Source organism: Tamandua tetradactyla, chromosome 18 (assembly GCF_023851605.1).
Source record: "Tamandua tetradactyla isolate mTamTet1 chromosome 18, mTamTet1.pri, whole genome shotgun sequence".
In the NCBI taxonomy this organism is placed as follows: Eukaryota; Metazoa; Chordata; class Mammalia; order Pilosa; family Myrmecophagidae; genus Tamandua; species Tamandua tetradactyla.
In genome coordinates, this window is record NC_135344.1 from 65668007 (window position 1) to 65688609 (window position 20603).

Below are 20603 nucleotides of genomic sequence, written 5' to 3' on the forward strand. Positions count from 1 at the left end.
TCAACCCATCTGTATAGCTCATCTGAACAACTGAAACACAGGGAGCACAGAATAAGAAAGAGGTCCTTTAATCCTGTATAGATTATCATAATGCCTGGATATATCCTAGAGCATATTAAGCAGATAATTGAAAAGTATGGACAAAGTCCCCTGAGGAATGGGAGAAAAATATGTAACTATTAAACCTTATCATCAGGGAATCCCCTGAAACTGTGTCAGACTTTAGGGACACCCAAATTAATAAGCCATGCCCTCGATCAGGAGGCTTACTCTTGTGAAGCTTATGTAGGTAGCAGAGAAGCTTAGACTACCTATAGGCATGTCTAAGAGTTACTTCTGGAGGACTTTCTTTGTTGCTCAGATGTGGCCCGAGTCTCTCTAAGCCCAACTCTGCAAGTGAAATCATGACCCTGCCCCCTACGTGGGACATGACATCCAGGCGTGAAAGTCTCCCTGGAGACATGGGGGATGAATCCAGACCTGGCATCATGAGATCAACAATTCCATCCTGACCGAAAGGGGGGAAAGATGTGTAATTAATAAAGTTTCAGTGGCAGAGAGAGTTCAAATAGAGTCGAGAGGCTACTCTGGAGGTTGGTCTTCTGCAAACTTCAGGTAGCCCTTGCTACCTATCATAACCTGCCAACCCCCAATCAGGACCATTCCAGCCAATCCTAAAGAACACTTAGGGCAATACATAAGATTCCACAAGGGCTCCATGCACTAGAGTAACTTTCCAGTAATCTACAACCTCCAGATGGGTCCCTCATCCAGGTAAGTCCTGAAACCTAAACCAGCCTCTCCAGAACATCAGATAGCTCCACCTCCCTAGCCCATATTAGTGACAGACCCTTCCAACATGAGAAATTTAGAATGGCCATAGCCCAAACACCCCTAAAGAGAGGGATGGAAAGATAAAAGGTGATGGTGGAGTTATACAGAGAAGATAGGATTTAACAAATGAATATGATTGCTGAATCATTAAACTGATATCCCTTTCAGTCTCCAATGTTTTAGATCAGCTATAAGTAAAAACATGTGGAATTGTAACCCGTGTCAAAATCTGAAATATGTTCTACAACAAACTGTGATGCTGTGCTTTGAAATTTATAGCTTTTTTGTATATATGTTATTTTTCACAAAAAAAGAAGGAAAAAAGTTGAAAAAGGCTGTTTTCTCCAGTCTCCAACAGCTGGTCAGGGGCTCTACTGTCACAGGCCACCACATTCCCACCGCCATCCCTGGGGACACGTGCCTGCTGCGGGCATCTCACCTACCCCAGGGCAGTGCTACTGTGATATGCCTTTCCTTGCATCCTCCTAGCTGGGAGCAAGGAGAGATGGAGAGAATATATGCTGTTGTGATGGCCAGAGTCACAGAGAAGAATCTCATAGTCTTTTTGGACTCAGAGGTCCCTGGCACTACATCTTGAAATCCTGAAAGAATAGAAGATTCCTAACTTCTCATCCCTTCCAGCCATCGATTCACTGGATTGTTTTCTTTACCTAAATCTCTGTCAACATGAGGTGTTTTCCTTGGGAACCTGGATGAAAACTTCTTCCACTCCCCACACCCCCACAACCATACAATGTCCTTTCCAAATGTGACCTGAGCTGGAAAGGACATTTGAATGCCTCTCTATTAGGGCCTGGGGTGGCAGAACAACTTATATTTCACTGACCCTTATTTCCTTAGATAGCCATAGGGCAAGGGCTTCCTGCTTTGACCAACTGCTCTGGTCTTTGTTTTCCAGCTCAGGACTTAGGTCTGTTGTGTCTGTGGTCTTCCCAGTTAGGTCTCTGCTGGCCCTCAGACTTGGCTGAGGACTAGTGTGCAAGTAAAATGAAGCTTGGAAGACTTCGCGGATACCATGGAATTAACTGTAAAACTGACCAAACTCCAGGCTTTGACTCTAAAGGTAACATTTGCCACGTAGTCTGAACACAGGAAAATGTCTCTGGACCCCCTAGAGCCTGCATGGTTGGAATTTATCACGAATTCTGCTATGGGTATTTAAAATACAAGGAAGCTTTCTTCTTACAGCATGTGCTTGGACACTTCCAAAGAGGAAACTTGATTTCTTTTTCTTACTGGATAGGAAAAAGTTGCTGTTCATTTGTTGCAAGTCTGGGAATAAAAGGTCCTCACCAACTGTGCCTGCAAGAGTTTGTTTCTAAGCAACGGAGACTGAGTTTCATCCTATATGTATTAATCCTTTTTCTGCTGCCTTAATTGACAAGAGGTCACACACAACTCACCCGGCTGCCCCATGATGCCACTGTTTGGCCAGAGTCTCCCTGAGGGCTGGGAACTCTAAGGCACCCTTAGCCACCTACTTTTGCAGCCCAAGGGAAATTTTTCAAATGGCTGATGGGAACCAAATATGAGCTTATGACTCAGTGTCCTGCTTTCCTCTGATGGGTTGTGGGGAAGGCCCAAGCATTTTCTCTGAGCCTTCTTCTGCTTTCTCCTGGGTCCCAAAAGCCCTCAGTTCAGCCGAGAAAGGAGGGTCAACCTTGGCTGGGTAGTTTCTGTTCTCTAGAGCCTTCTTCTATCCTTTCCCATGTGTTAAATTCAGCATCAGAGGCTGTGGCGCTTTCCTGAAGGTGGGATTAAAGTAGGGCTGAGACTCTGTCCACTTTTGCCACAATAGTAGAGTGGTTCCAAGGTGCCAAAGGACAAACTGTGACCTAGAGCTTGGCCTTAGGGCCAGTTAGAGTGAAAAATCAAACAGCTCTTTTCTTTTTTTTTTTTTTTTATTCAAGGAGAGACTGGGTGGTCCAGTGTGGTGGGAGGAATTCAGTCGCCTCCTGAAATGACCAAGGCAGTGACCCCTCTGGGTTCTCACTGTGGGTGTTTGGTGATTTCAGCTTCTACATTCCTGCAGGCTTTTCAAAGAGGGCAAAGAGAAGACACATAAGGAAGTCTCTACCCAGTGGGGAGCTGTCCTTAGAAAAGTACGTGGCTCAAGAAAACCACCTAATCCAACCTGGTTTGTCTGTCCTACCCCAGCTCTTACATTAGCTCTAGAAACAGTATTTCCTTTTGTGCATGGAGCCACATATCCTTCTGGGTGGTACTAGAGGATGGAATATGTAGTCCTCGGTGTGATTCTTTTGTAGATGGACACTGGCAATGAGAGCAGCAGCCCCTTCTAATAGCCTCCAACTCTCTTTCTGCATTCAAAGTCTTAATGTTAAGAGGAGGCCCTGAGGACTAAAGGTGGGGTGCAAAGAGGACATGGCTGCCTGTCTTTATGAATCCAGTCTGAAAGTCTGGTGTTTTCAGCCCTTCACAGTTTCCAAACATTCAAATTACAAAATGGCTCTCAGTTATAAAATTTGTTCAATTCAGTGGAAAATTATAATTCTGCCTTTGTTGTTGGGGAGAAAGAAAAAAAGAACACTAGAAAATAATTCGAATTAACACAAAGAAAAAAAGAACACCAGTAATGTTAACTACATAGGTAAATATACAATACAGTATTACAGTATTTTTACTTTATTCTGAATTAGTAAAGGAAATCAAAATAATTCCTTTTTTCCTGTCTGATACAAACATCAACTGCATGAAGCAATAATTATAACTTATAATTATATGTTATTATTACACAATGTATAGTAATGTACCACAATAACAGCATAAGGTGGAGGGAAACAGAGCATATAGGAGCAAAGTTTTGCACACTATTGAAATTAAGGTGGAATTAATGGGAACTTAATGGAATAAATTAAGATGTTACATGTAAACTGAAGGGCAACAAGAAAAAAACAATTTTTACTCACAAATATAGAGTAAAAAAAACAATGGGGAATTAATGGTAGATTAGAAAATACCTAACACAAAAGAAGGCAAGTAATGGAGGAACTGAGGGACAAAAAAGATATAAGCCACATAGAAAATAGCAAAATGGAGTAAGGCCTTCATTAATTAGTCATGTCATTAAATGTAAATGAATTAAACTTTCCAATAAGAAGGGAGAGACTGGCAGAATGGACAAAAAATGGATCCAGTTATACGCAATCCACAAGAAACTCACATTAGGTAAAGTCACAAATAGGCTGAAAGTAAAAGAATGGAAACAGCAATCAAAAGACAGAGTGACTGTACTAATATCAGATGAAATAGACTATAAGACAAAAATTGTCACAACAGACAAAAAAAGAACATTATATAATGATAAAAGGGGCAATCCATCAAGAAGATATTAAAAAAACATATAATCACCTAACAATGGAGCCCAAAAATACTGAAACAGAAATTAATAATGTTACTTGCTTGATTTTGAAACCATGATTATATAAGAGAATATCTTGTTTTTAGAAAATAAACACTAATGTATTTAAGAATAACCTAGTCTTTCTCTTAAATATCATAACATAAAGATATGTTATGAAGCAGTTCAGGAAAAAAATTATAAAGATATCTTTACACATACAAACAGAGAGAGAAGGAATACATGAATTCTTGGCACTATTCTTGCAACTTTAATGGAAAAAAATCCTATTGTACAACTTAAAATCAAAAAGCAAATGGAAGTTAAAAATAACTGTAAAGATGTGGAAACTGCATATGAAGTTTAAGTCAAGGAAATAGGAACTGCCAATCTAGAAAACCAAAGAAAGAGGAAATGTTAACTGAAGACACTGTCTAGAATTAGAGGGGGAAACCTCTTAAAGTTTAAAAAAAAGCTGTTTTAAAGAAATGTCATCTTGGTAACTAATTAAATTTGTCATCCCAATATAAATACAAAGTAGATTAGACATGTTATTAAGGAAAACCAGAAAATATGTAGCACGTATTTCTAAACTTTAGAATGTGATATCTAAGATGGCAAAAGCAGATCTCTGAACTGGTTCAATCAGTAGCCTTAATCATTATTATATCACTCTTGGCATTCTTACACCTATATCGTTTCTGCTCAAGAGAATTATTCTGAATTGTTAAGGAAATTAAAATTTTAAAACTGTTTTTCAGTACTTTCAGATAACCTACACCATAGAGTAATTTTTTTAGTATACCTAACTAGAACATATAAAGGACTACAGAATTTTTAGACAGCATATATAAAAGATATTTCCACTTACCTGTTACTTCTTTTAACTGATTTGTTCTGCCATGGTGGATCTATCACAATGACATCATACTTTTTCCCACCTGAAAACAAAGACACAATTTCAGAAAATACCTTTCGTAAGTGATCACTTTAAACACTAAATATGTTCTTTAAAAATGTGCACTCACTACAATTACAAATTTGACGGAATACAACAAAAAAGAATTTGTGGCATTTATTAAAATAATTTATCTAAAAAAAAATTGGAGATTCCTCTTACAATTTATTACCTCTGAAATTTTAACATAATTTCACCTATTGCTATTTTGGCAGAATCTACCTGCAGATGACTACAACTCACTGAGTCGGACACTAATGATTTGATAATTCCCTATAATTATCAGCAGCCATATTAATATGACCCTATCAAGCTAGGTGCTTTACTTTTTTCAAACTATTTGTTTTGAAATAATTTCAGTCTTATCAAAAAGCACAATAGCACACAGAGTTCCCATCTATCTTTCACTCAGTTTCCCCAAATGTTAGCCTCTTTGATAATAATACAATTATAAAAACCAATAAATTAAAATTGATACAATAATAACTTATACATCAAGGACAATAAAATTTCCCCAATTTTCTACCAATGTCCTTTTTTTCTGATCCAGGATCCAAACCAGGATTACATGTTGCATTTAGTCATGTCTCCTATATTTCCTCCAATCTGAGAAAGTTTATCACCTTTTATGACCCTGACACTTTGGAAGGCTACTGGCCAGTCCTGTGATAGACTATCTGAAATTCAGGTTTAATGTTTCTTGATGATTAAATGTAAATTATTCACTTGCGGCAATAGTACCACAGAAGTAACGCTGTACCCTTATCAGAGCAGCATTATCAGGAGATAAATAATGTCAATATGTCTCATCAAAGGGCAGCATATCAGGAGACAAATAAGGTCAGTATGCCTCATTATTGGTAGGGTAACCTTTAATTTCTTGGTTTAAGGGTTATCTGTCAGGTTTCTCCATGTAAAGTTACTTTTCTTCCCTTTGTAGTTAAAAACTATCTTGTGAGAGGTTCTTTGAATCCGTGCAAATTACCGTGTCTCATCTTTTCACCATTCTTTTGACATCTACTGAGGATACCTGCCTGCAACAGTTACTAGTATACTGTTTTCAGAATGGAAATTTTCTAGTCATCACTCCGTCCACATTAATTTATTATAAGGAAGAACTGCTCCCATCTTCCCTTTTTATAAACATAAGTATATTTTTTAAATGTAAAATTTCATAATCAAAAGCATATAAGTTAAAACAAGGAGTAACAGTTTTTCTATTAGAGTAACAAACATCAAAAATCACCAGAGAAATGTCCAAACACAGCATGATTTTCTCAATAATTTATTCCACTGTCATTTACCTTTGAAGAGTCTATGACACTCTTACATGGATGACCACCTATGTGTAAAATGACCCGCCAGCAATTAAAGAAAGCTTTTCATTAGTAAGCTATGTTGTACTTGATTCATAACTCTAAATTTTGCTCTAAAATTTTAGAGCAAACAATAACAAATAGCTTATATATTCTATTTAAACATCTCTTACCCAGCCTATCCTTTAGAATATTATGTTTTAATTTACTAAAAACATATAACTCTCTGCACTAAACACCTGATGCAAATTTTCTCATTCACTCTTCAAAACAAACCTAAGAAGTAGGTTTTATCACTTTTCCATTTCATAGATTAGGAAACTGAGGCTCAGTTTTGTGGAGTAAATAGTCCAAAGATTCACAGTTAGTTAAACTTCACAATCTAAATTCAAACCCAGGTCTGTCTGACTATAGATTTCAATATTTAAATTCTTTAACTTTATGAGGTAAAAAAATGTTTCAAGAGATTTTAGACAATAAACTAGAACACTAGCTTAAAATGTAAACTAAAAGACTGGTAATGACTCAGAAATTAATATTCATGTTTGAAGTGTCTCTACTTTACGATGAAAGAATAGTTAAGTTAACTGGTTAAACATAATTATACCCGGAATTTCTAAAAGCAGTAATTATATTTGCTCTTTTGGGGACTAGTTAGGTTTTGACCTTCATTCAAAATAAGAATTAAAAATAAAATTTTTAAAAAAGGAAAAAGTCAGCACTTTAAAATAGATTTTAAATTGATTTAATGCCAAGATTAAAAAAGCGGTACTCCATTCTCATAAAATGTTTACACTCATTCAAAATTTGGATAGGTCTTGACTTTTGAGGCTGCAGAAAAATTATCTATGTTTAATAATAAACAAAATAATTACTTACAATTCAGAAGCGGTTGCATACAAGAAATATCAGACAAAAGAAAACTGCTTTTTGGTGGCAGCAAGTATTTCTGCCCCATTATAGTAATCACTTTTGTAAAGCTAGAGTTGTTTTCAACAACCCTTGAAAGTAAATCCTGCTCTGTAACAGACACATCATCTTCCATCAATTGCAATGTCTCAAGTTTCATTTCATTCAGAGAAGGCAAATGTTTTGCCATTTCACATAATTCCGACAAATTGCAGGCATCAACTGGTAAAGTAAAGGGCTCACTACATTTATCCCGTTTTTTAGAAAGTGGATAAAGAAAACCACTTTTGAGTCCTTCTTGGACTAACTGTGAAGATCCATCCAAAATCAGCTCCCTGATCTGTAAGACAAATTTTTTAAAAAAACATGAAAAGAAGGACATTGACATTAAAACAATTTAATAAGAAATAAAATTCTTACTATTCGAATATCTGAATTTACAGATTGAAATCAACATTCTTCATGCTTACAATAAAACATTATACTAGAATGAAAAGAATGTATTAGTATACATTTGTACTGTTGTTACCTAATTGTAGAATGAAAGAAACCTCAGAAATGTACCAAAAATTAAATCATCAAGTACTATATAGGAAATATATCCTTATAAATTTATAAAGTGAACTTGATAATCTGAATATTTCTAGAAGAAAAAGGTATTTCTAATCTATGAAGACAAGTTTAAATCACATTTAATTTTACATTTTTCTAGTGGTATAATTGTAAAATAAATAAACCTTTGATTTAGCCTAATATAGATTGAATTTTGGGTAAAAAAAGTAATTCTTTTAAATGAACACGTGCTGATTCTGAGTTGTTATATACCCCAGGAAAGGCCATGTTCTTTTCATCCATTCTTGTAGATGCAGACCTATTGTGGGTGGCACCTTTTGCTTAGGTTTTTTCAATTGAGAAGTGACCTAGCTCATTTAAGATGGGTCTAAATCCTTTACTGGAGCCCTTTATGGGAAGTCGAAAGGTAGAAACACAGAAAGAGTTTAGAGAGAAATGCCCAAAACACCCAAAAAAGCAAAAAGGACCCAGAGGAGCTGAGAAAGCCACTGAAACCCAGAACCCAGGAGAGAAGGACTAGCACTTCTCATCATGTGCCTTCTCAATGACAGAGGAACCCCAGATGCCTGCAACTTCTCCTAAGAGAAGGTATCTTCCTCTTGATGCCTCAATTAGGTCATTTTTATAACCTTAGAACTGTAAACCTGTAAGCTAATAAATACCAAAAGAGAACATATAAATGAAGTTTTGAAAACATACAAATTAAAGTAATGTAAAAATAAAAGTCTGGTTATTCAGTTTTAAAAAGGAATGAAGTCCTGAACATGTGACAACATGGATAAACCTTGAAGACATCAGGTTGAATGAAATAAGCCAGACACAAAAGGATAAATCTTATATGATCTCACTGATTTGAAGTAATTAGAATATGCAAACACATAAAGTCAGAATTTAGAATACAGGTTACCAGGGATGGGGTGGGGATATAACAAGGGAGGTTAAGGTTTAAAATGTATAGGGTTCCTATCTGGAATGATGGAAATGCTTGGCTAAATGACAGTGGTGAGGGTAGCACAACACTGTGAACATAATTCAAAGCACTGAAATAAGTATCTGAATGTGATTAAAAGGAGTTAGACTGTATATATGGTAACAGAATAAAAACTTTTTAAAACTCCATGGAGTGGCCTGGGGCTGCCTGGGGCCCCCCTCCAGGCTGCCAGGTGCCCCCTCCTCCCCTTGGGGCACACAGATATATTATACATAGAGTCAAAAAAAAAAAAAAAACCCCAAGGAACTACACTACACAAACAGGAAATCCTAAGTTAAACCATGGACTACATTTAAAAGTACAATTATAAAAATGTGCTATCATCAATTATAACCAAGGTTTCACACCAATGCAAAGTGTTGGTGATGGGGTGATAGGAAGCCTGCATTTTATGCATAAAAGTTCTATAAACCCAGAAACTCTATAACAAATAAATAAGATAGATAGATAGATAGATTTTTAAGAAGCAGGAAAATACATTACCAGAAAAAAAATTCACTCAACAGAAACAGACACAGAAATTACACAGATGATGCAATTAGTGGAAAAGGTTGGGCAGCTTTGCTTGAAGCCAGTTTAAAAGATTGGAGGGGGAAAGGATTTATTACAACCATATTTCATATGTTCAAAAGTGTAAAAAAAAAAGAGCACCTTAAAAGAGATATGGAGGGCGGGCCGCGGTGGCTCAGCGGGCAAGAGTGCTTGCCTGCCATGCCGGAGGACCCCGGTTCGATTCCCGGCCCCAGCCCATGTAAAAAACAAACAAACAAACAAAATATAATAAAACAAGAAAATGTTTAAAGATGTTTCCCTTTCTTCCTCCCTTCCTTCCTTCCATCCTTCCTTCCTTCTCTGTCTTTCCTTCCTTTCCTCCCTCTCTCTTTAAAAAAAAAAAAAAAAAAAAAAAGAGATATGGAAACAAAAAAAAAAGACCAAATCAAACTTCTAGAGATGAAAACTACAGTATATGACTTGACAAAACTGGTTTGAATTGACATATTAAACCCTGAAGAAGAAAACGTGAGTGCACCTAAAGACAGCAATAAAACTATCCAAAAGGAAATAGAAAAAATATCAAACCAAAAACTGAAGACTGTCAAAGAGCTGTAGGACAACTTCAAGTGATCTAATATATGTGTAATTGGAATCAATAAAAAATAAAAGCAAGAAGAGAGGACAAGGGCAGTCCAATGGTGGCTCAGTGGGAGAATTCCCACCTGCCATGCCAGAGACATGGGTTCAATTCCCGGTGCCAGCCCATGCAAAAAAAAAAAAAAGCAAAGAAGAGGGGACAAAACTGTGGCTTCTTCCTATGCCTTTTACTTCCCAATAAGGCCTTCAGTAATAGGATTAATAATCATCCTGATTCAGCCAGGCCACATCTTAACTGAAGCACAGAGGTCCTTACAATGGGCTCACATGCATGGGAATGGATTAAGATACTATTCTGGGGTACATAACTCCAAGCTGCACATGCTAACATTAGTTAACAGAAAACTAGAGTAAGGCAAAGTGGATTTCAGAAGAATGAATATTACCAGAAATAAAGAAGGTCATTTCATAATAATAAAGAGGTCAATTTATCATGGAGGCATAACAATCCTAAAGGTATTTGAAACAGGATATCAAAATACATGAAGCAAAAACTGATAAAATTATAAGGAAAAAGAGTCAAATCTATAAATATAAGCAGCTTTTTCAATAACTGCTCTCAAATAGCTCTGCTTACTGATTTCTATCAGTAAATAAATAGACAAAAAATCAGTAAGGATACAGCACTATCACCAACTTGACCTAATTGACATTTATAGACTGTTCTAAAGAACAACAGAAGAACACACACAATGTTTGCCAAAATAGAACACGTCCTGGGTCATAAAACAAGTCTCAATAAAATTTTAAAGATTCATGTCATACAAAGTATGGTGTGGCTCAAAATAGAATTGAATGCGGGTACATGGGTAGTTCAGCGGTAGAATTCTCGCCTGCCACACAGGAGTGCCAGGTTCAATTCCAGGACCATGTACCCCAAAAATAAATTCAACAAATGGTGCTGCAATAATGGGATATTCACATGGAAAAGAATGAAATGTGACCCCCCACTGCACAGCATACAAAAAAAAAGAATTAAATAAGAAATCAAGAACAGAAAAATCAATTGAAAATCCCTATATATTAGAAACTAAATAAAACACTTTTATATGATCTATAAGTTAAAAAGAAAAACAAAGAGAAATTAGAAAGTCTTTTGAATTGAATGAAAATGAAAACACAACATATTCCAATTTATAAGACACCACTAAAATAATACCTAGGGGGAAATATATAGCACTAAATATCTATCTTTTAAAAGAGGAAAGGTTTGAAACCAATGACCTCAGCTTCTATCTCAAGAAACTAGAAAAAGAAGAGCAAAAATTAAATACAAAGTAAGCAAAAGAAATGACACAATTAAGATCAAAACAGAAATCTGTGATAGGAAATAAAAACAGTGAAAATAAAAGCTGGTTCTTTGAGATCAAGAAAACTGATAAATCTCTAGCTAGAGTAATCAGGACAAAAAGAGAGAAAACACAAATCCCCAATACAGTAACGAGATGTGAAATTATGACAATTCTACAGATACTAAAAGGCTAATATGGGAGTACTAACCTATTAAATATGCCAACAAAGAAAAAAATCTTAAAAACAGCTAGAAAAAAAGAAAATAATATACACAGAGAAACAAGTAAAATATCAACAGATGTCTCATCAGAAATCATGGATGCCAGTATCCTTAAAATACTAAAAGAAAAAAACAGTCGACAGGGAAAAAAAAAACAGAAAAGAAAGTAAAATAAAGACATTTCTTATATGAAGAAAAAAAATAGAGAATCTGATGCCAGCAAACTTACCGCACAAAGCATGCTAAGAAAATTTTTCAAGCTGAAGAGAAATGAAACCAGAGGAAACACAGGATCTTCAAAACCAAAGGAAGAGCAATAAAAATGGTAAATATACTAAAGGATTACTCCACCCCAACTTTTTAAAAATAAGTATGCTTGCTTAAAGCATATGTTAATAATATACCTGGTAGAGTTTTCAATGTATATAGATGCAATATAACAACTATAACATAAAAATCAGTCAGGGTAGACAGGAAGCTATAGTTGCAAGATTTCTACATTTTAAGTGAAGTGGTACACAACAATAATTCCAAGACTGTGAAAGATTAGGTATATATCATAATTGCTAGAGCAAACATTTGAAACATTATAAGAAAACATATAATCAAAATGCTAACAGATAATTAAAAATGGAATACTAAAAAAAATTCCAGTAAGACAAAAAAAGGCAGAAAAGGTGAAATGAGTGAACAAAAAAAGCAGAGAGGGACAAACAAAATAAACAACTGAAAAATGGAATTAAGTCAAATCATGTTAAATTATATTAAATGTTAAGGGTCTATATCTGATTAAAAGGTTAAGATTGAAACAGTAGGTAAAAAAGAAAGAGCCAACTATATGCTGCCTATAAGAGATACTATTTAAATATTAAAGACAGATAGTAAACATAAGAAGTCTGGAGTGACTGTTTTAATACATAAAATAGACTTCAAGAGACACAGTATTAGTAAAGACAACAAAGGACATTTCATAACGATGTGTCAGTTCACCAGGCAGACATAGTAGTCATAAATATGTGTACACCTATTCACAGTGCCTCAAAATCCATGAAGCAAAAAAATGGCAGAATAAAAGGCAGAGATAGACAATTAATTATAGGAGATTTTACCACTTCTCTCCCAGCAACTGACAGACCAACTAGACCACAAATTTCTAAAGACATAGAGTTCTGAACAAAACTATCCACCAACTTGCCCTGACATTCATAGAACACTATACCCAATAGCTACAGAACACATATTCAATTGTACACAGTACCATCACAAAGACAAGCTATGTGCTGAGCCATAAAATAAGATTCAGTAAACGTTATAGGATTGAAATAATCACAGATAATTAATTTAATTTAATTAATTCTAATTAAAGGAGAAATCAATAACAAGAAGATTTCAAGGTAAACCCCAAGTTTCTAGAAATGAAACAGCACACTTCTAAATAATGCATATAGTTCAAAGAAGAATTCATAAGGAAATTAGAAAACATTTTGAATTGAAAGAAAATGAAAATACTAAATGTCAAAATGTGTGGAATGTAACTAAAGCAGTGATTACAGGGAAACTTTCAGCTTTAAATGCTCATATTAGAAAAGAAAAAGATCTAAAATCACTGACATACAGCTCCACTTCAAAAAGTTAGAAAAAGAAAAGCAAAGTAAACGCAAAGTAAATAAAAGGAAGAAAATAATAAAGAGCAGAAATCAACAAAATTAAAAACAGAAAGCAATTTAAACTGTTAAAGAAAATTAACAAAGTCAAAAGCTGGTTCTTCAAAAAAATTTTTTAAATGACAAACCCATATGTTTATTTCACAATAAAAACCGTTAAAATAAAAAAAAAACTTGACAAACTCGCTGTAAAGAGAAAGAACACAAACCTATAATATCAGGAATAAAAAATTTATCACTACAGGGTGGGCCACAGTGGCTCAGCAGGCAGAGTTCTCACCTGCCATGCTGGAGAGCCAGATTCGATTCCTGGTGCCTGGCCATGCAAAAAATAAATAAATTCGCACTACAGATCCTACAGACACTAGGAAAGTACATTAACTCCAGACCCAGATCAATTCCCAAGTGAGTAACATCAAGGAATAATACCAATTTTAACACAAACTTCACCCGACAAAAATTATAGATATTTATAAGAGTATCTGGGACTAATTAATAATCCAAATAAAATATTACCAAATAAAATCATTTGAAAAATGATACATCATCACCATTTGGAAAATATTCTACAAATGCAAGGATGGTTACATAAGAAGAAAAATTACAGAAAAAGGTTAAAAGAAAAATCAACTATTCAATCTCCATAGATGCTTAAAAGATTTTGAAGAAATTCAATACTCATGCTTGATCATAATACTCAAAAAAAAAAGGAAAAAAATGTTAAATAAAATAAAATAAATGGAAAGTTCTTATTGTTATTTCCAACTCAGTTCAAAATCCAATATAGCTTAATGGGGAAATCATCCTTACTAAGTCAGGAACAAGGACTGCTTCTCTTGCAAATACTATTTAATATTGTATTGTATTTTCCAGCCCATACAATCAGACAAGAGAAAGAAATTAGAGCTATGACTAGAAAAGTATAGGTAAAACTATTACAATTTGCAGGAGTAATAACTGTATACCTGCAAAACCAAAAACAGTACATTAAAAAAAAAATTACTGCAACTTAAGAAATTTGCAAGGCCGTAGTAAAGAAAACTTCACAGAATGACACAACAGAAACATGAACAAATGCAAAAACATTTATGTTATGTTAATGTTTTCCTAATTTAATTTATAAATTTAACTTGATGCCATAAAAATTCCAAGAGGAGTTTTTCTAACAAGATATTAAAATTGATCTTAAAATTCATATGCAGAAAAATAAAAATTTTAAATAGCCAGAAAAATACTATAAAAGAGAAACAATGAAGAAAGTATAGGTTTGGTGGCACTAGCACTACCAAATATTAAAATATATTCATATTATATTCAAATATAACCTCAAAAGAGACTGGCAAATGAAAAGAATGATAGACGAATGAAATAAATCTCAAAGTCCAGAAATAAATATATAGGTTAGTTTAGCAAATTTATCATCTCAAATTAGCAATGAAAAATTCAATAAATAATGCTGGGACAATGGGAAGTCATCTGGGAAAAAGATAGATAGATCCATACTACATACTTTCACTATGATGAAACCTAAATGGATGAAAGATTTAAATGTGAAATAAAACCATAAATGTTCTATAAAAAAAGTAGGGACATTCTTTTATAGAGTTGGAGAAGAAACATCTTTCTAATTATGACTCAAAAATCTAGAAACCATAAAAGAAAAAGTTAATAAATTCAACTAAATAAAAATAAAATATTGTCTCCATGGCAAAAAACAATTATATTTAAGGTTAAAATTCAAATGACAAACTAGGGAAAATAGATGTGCAACCTAAGTTACCAACAGCTAATTTCCCTAACATATGAAGAGCTCTTCTAAATTAATAAGGAAAAGAATAAATCAATTTTTTAAATGTGCAAAGGAAACACTTTTTTTAACCATATGTAAGTATGCTTAACTCCACCAATTATAAGAGAAATAGAGAAATGCAAAATCCACATTGAAATACTATTTTTCACCTAACAAATCAGCAAAGATAAATACACTGATAACATATCATGATGGTGAGAATGTGGGAACAGGTAAAACTCTTTCCTGAGACAAAATAAAGCGTCAATGGCTGAGAGATTCCACACAGAGTCGAGAGATTATCCTGGAGGTTATTCTAATGCATTAAATAGATATCACCTTGTTAGTCAAGATGTAATGGAGAGGCTGGAGGGAACTGCCTGAAAATGTAGAGCTGTGTTACAGTAGCCATTTTTCTTGAAGATGATTGTATAATGATATAGCTTTCACAATGTGACTGTGTGATTGTGAAAACCTTGTGTCTGATGCTCCTTTTATCCACCTTACCAACAGACAAGTAAAACATATGGAATAAAAATGAATAATAGGGGGAAAAATGTTAAAATAAATTTAGATTGAAATGCTGGTGATCAATGAGGGGGAGGGGGGAGGGGTATGGTATACAGGAATTTTTTTCTGTTTACTTTTTATTTCTTTTTCTGAATAGATGCAAATGTTCCGAGAAATGATCATGATGATGAATTTGCAACTATGTGATGATACTGTGAATTACTGATATATATATGTAGAACAGAATGATCAAAATTTAAGAATGTTTGCATTTGTTTGGTGTTTTTTGGATTTTTTTTTAAAAATTAAAAAATTATTTAAAAAAAAACTTTCTTTCCAGTATGCTAATAAAATGGTATAAAATCTACAGTAGCAACTGAGCAATATCTATCAAAATGCTCAAATACTCTGATCCAGTCACTCTACTCCTTGAAATCTGTCCTGCAGATACACACAGACATGTGGAAAATGACATCTCTTATGGGTTGAATTGTACCTTCCAAAAAGAAATGTTCAAAACCTAATCCCTGGACCCACGAATGCGATTAATTAAAATGAGGTCAAATAGGATTAGGGTGTACCTAATCCAATATGACTAGTGTCCTTATGAGAAGGGGAGATCTGTACACAGACACACTGACACCAGAGAGAATGCCCAGTGAATACAGAGGAGGCAGACACTGCAGCGAGGCATCTACCAGCCAAGAAACTATGAAAACCATCAAATACCAGAAGTTAGATAAAGAAATGAAGGATTCTCCCTACAGATTACAGACAGAGCAAGGCCCTACCAAAATCTTGATTTCAGACTTCTCGCCTCCAAAACTATGAGACAATAAATTTCTATTGTTTTAAACCATTCAGTTTGTGGTACTATGTTATGGTAGCTCTAGGAAACAAAGACAGTGCCTAAATGCCAATTCAAGACTAAGTAAATAGAATTATGAAAGATGATGAGATATAAAACAATTTGCAAAATATCTTTAAGTGAAGGGGGAAACGTAAGGTGCAAAAATGCATGTAGTATGTTACCATCTAAAATAAAAAAAGAGAGAGAATATTTGTATATACTGCCTTTGAATACATATACACCTCCCCTGAATGGATGGATACACTGGGACAAGGAAACTGGGCACTTATGGATGAGAATTAGAGAAAGATTTTTTACTGTATTCTTTTTTTGTTTTTTTTTTGGTTTTTTTTGGCCATGGGCAGGCACCGGGCATCCTTTGGTACACTTTAAATTTTATCAAGTGAATGTATTATCTGTCCAAAAATAAATAAGATCAATATTAAATAAATTAAAAGTAAATCTGATCATGTTACATGCTTTCAAGAGCTTCCTACTACCCTTAGAATTTAGTCTAAATGTCTTAAAATGGGCTTACGAAGCCTAACACAATCTCCTTCTTCTTACCTCTCCCGTTTCATCTCTAACCACTCTCACCTGCACACTCCACAAGCAGCCAGCCTGAAAACGTTTCAATATGGAAAACAAGCAATATTCCATATTGCTTCTAACCTTCAGCAAATGTTGTTGTTCTCTAAGCCTTGAACATTCTTCATCACTGTCTTCAAGTGAGTAATGTCTACTCAAAGGATTCAAGCTTAACAAACATCACTGCCTTCATAAAGCTTTCCTTAACAACCCCCTCCACAGACCTGGGTACGACATCCATTTGTTGTGCCCCCAACATATCCCATAATTCTACCATATAAATTCTACTTAATTATAGTATCCTAGAATTCTACTTAAATGTGCTTTTTACACTATATTGTAACTTAGTTTGTCTGTGACCCTCAAGATCATAAATTCTGTGATATAGGGACTAGATGTATCTCCATCTCTTCTCAAATCCTAGGACTGACACAATATCTGGTATATAGCTGGCATTCAATGAATATTTTTAAGCAAATTAAATTAACTTAAAGACTGAGTGAGTGAATATATGAACGTGTAAGTGAATAAATGAACTAAATGGGAAAGAAGAGAATAAGACAGATTTTTCAGTAAAGGAAGTAAATAAAGGAAGTAAATAAGGCAAGTTGTATTCCAGGCTTTTTTACTTGATGCATGTCACGTGACAACCTACATATCTTAGCTATTAAACACTCTGCTACCAAACTTTTTAATGGTTTATTCTTGAATGCTGCATTACAGCAAACGGACTCTAATTTCTATGAAATTATTAATTGAAAATAAATGCCCATATATTGTTATTCAAATGTGCTCCTACTACTCTTATTTAGAGATAAGAGCTCTAAACAAGATTTTGAAAATAAATATCCTGTTTTATGACTTTTTTTTTTCCTCTTGGGCAGATGGTCCAGGAATTGAACCCGGGTCTCCTGCAATGAAGGCGAGCATTCTACCACTGAACCACCTGTGCATGCCTGTTTTATGACTTTTTAAGAGCTTAAATTCCTTCTGTAGCACACAAATACTTCATAAACTATAGTTATCAGTAACAGTCACAAAAATGCTAGTTCATTTAGCAATCTTGATATATCTGAATTCAAGAAATTCTACTAATATCATTTAGTATCTTAAAGTAAAATTATTCATCTTTCTTATATCATATCATACCCTGGAATTTTGTATGCATATTTCTGCAGTTTAATCTTACACGTCGCATTTCTAGGCAACAGCTGTGTTTCCAAAATTAAAAGACACAGCAGACTTTTAGTATTTAAAGATTTAACATTTGTCTATTCAGCTATCTTCAGTTCATTTAAGATCCAATATCCTATCACCATCTTAATTCAACATGTCAAAAACTGACTTTAGTATCATCCCTTCTAAGCCCAATTTCAACCCTAATTTTCCCATCCAGTCAACGGTACTCCATAGGTAACAGGCCTAAAATATTTGTGAACCCTTTGTTTCTTATCATTTCTTCAACTTCTCAGTTCATTTATCTCTAAGTTCTAGAAATACATCCTTGACAATACTCACACTTTCTTCTATCACTGATAAGTTGTTTTGAGTTGTTTTACATACAGACAACAGGCTTTTATAATGTATAAAAATCTGTAACCAAGATAGTTTAAATTTGTTTATATTGAATAGGGGAAACTAAAAGAAGAATTTGAATTTTTAATAAAAATTGGTTTAAACCGTTCGTTATTATAAAAATAACAATAAACCATTCCATTATTAAATTCTAATCTTGATTAAAATGATTCCTTGATTTTAAGAACATCCTTATTTATCCATTATTTATACTATAGAAGGCAGAAATTTTCCTATGTGATCAATAAATACTTTACACCTACCTTTGTATGATATTCCATAGCATCCAATTCACCTTGATTGAAAGCAACACATCTTTTACGCTTCTAAAAGACAAATTACAAAAAAGTTATGCTGTCATCTATCACAATATTGATCTTTTAAAATGTATCTGTGCTTCTTTTCATATTTATACTTTGTAATATTTATATGATATTTTTCATAATGTTTATCCCAGATTTTAAGAAGTAATATGTCAAAGTCAAAATCAATGCAAAGGGCTTAAAAGGATAAAGTGGCAGCTTTTCCAAAGTAAAAATAAACAAATAAATACCAATTTAATAGTCTTTGGGTTCTCCCCTCCTGGAAGCCCAGAATTTTCCAGAACATCAATTTCTGCTTTCTTTGCACCCAAGAGTTCAGGTCTCAGTTTATCTCTTTTCTATCACATTTCACTATAAGCTACGAGAAGAAACCAGGCTGCACTTTCCACATTTAATTTGGAGATCTCTTCTGCTAAATATCCAAGTTTATGGCTTTTAAAATCTGCCTTCCAGCCAAAGCCACTAGTTAATTTTGCCAGATTACCTGCCATTTTAAAACAAGTATCGCCTTCCTTTCAGTCTGTAATGGCACATGTCTCATTTCTGTCTAGAGCCTGGTCAGTGGTATTTTTAGAGTCCACATTTCTACCAAGATTTTCTTCAAAACATTCTAGGCCTTCTCTATCAAGCTCCTCACAACTCCTCCAGAATTTTCCCTTATTCATTTAAAAGGCTGTTCCAACATGTTTAGTACTTGCAAACCACAGCAGCACCCGACTCCTCAGGTACCGAAATCTGTTCTAGTTTGCTAGCTGCCGGAATGCAACATACCAGAAACGGAATGGCTTTTAAAAAGGGGGATTCAAGAAGTTGTTAGTTTGCAGTTCTAAGGCCAAGAATATGTCCCAACTTAAGTCTACAGAAATGTCCAATCAAAGGCATCCAGGGAAAGATACTTTGGTTCAAGAAGGCCAGTGAAGTTCAGGGTTTCTCTCTCAACTGAGAAGGCACATGGCGAACACGGTCAGTTTCTCTCTTGGCTGGAAGGGCACATGGTGGGCAAGGCGTCATCTGCTAGCTTTCTCTCCTGGCTTTCTCTTTCATGAAGCTCCCTGGGAAGTTTTCCTTCTTCATCTCCAAAGGTCGCTGGCTTGTGGGCTCTCTGCTCCTCATGCTATGTCATTCTCTGCTCTCTCTGAATCTCAACTGGCAGTGGTTCTCTTTATACAGGACCCGCAACACTCTCATTGGCTCCATTTGCTCTGGACCTGTAAAACTCTAGACAAGTTATTTGCTGCCAACAAACAAAGGAGGAACATTCATAGGATACATATTGAAAACCTGCCAGGCAAAGTCCATTAGATTTCAAAGTCTGAGAGTGTAGGCCCTTGGAAAAGAGTGGGACTGCCACTTTCAGAAGCCTTAAAGATGAATGACTCTCAGACATGCCCGCCATGTGCCCTTCCAGCTGAGAGAGAAACTGACCATGTTTGCCATGTGCCTTCTCACTTGAGGGAGAAACCCTGAAATTCATCGGCCTTCTTGAACCACGGTATCTTTCCCTGGATGCCTTTGATTGGACACTTCTATAGACTTGTAATTGGGACATTTTCTCAGCCTCAGAACTGTAAACTAACAAATTCTTAAATCCCCCTTTTTAAAAGCCATTCCATTTCTGGTATATTGCATTCTGGCAGCTAGCAAACTAGAACAAATAGGCAATGAAAAGTCACCCC

At 34.7% G+C, this 20603-nt stretch overlaps 1 protein-coding gene across 8 annotated transcripts in view; it reads right to left on the reverse strand.

Moving 5' to 3' along the window:
* METTL4 (methyltransferase 4, N6-adenosine) overlaps positions 1–20603 on the reverse strand; it is a 159120-nt gene that overhangs the window by 133643 nt on the left and 4874 nt on the right. For all 8 annotated transcript variants that reach the window (XM_077135870.1, XM_077135871.1, XM_077135869.1 and 5 more), the window contains 3 exons: positions 18868–18930; positions 7370–7739; positions 5088–5157 (listed from right to left, as the gene is read on the reverse strand). In XM_077135870.1, coding sequence (XP_076991985.1) covers positions 5088–5157; positions 7370–7739; positions 18868–18930 — 503 coding nt within the window. The remainder of the gene's footprint in view (positions 1–5087; positions 5158–7369; positions 7740–18867; positions 18931–20603) is intronic.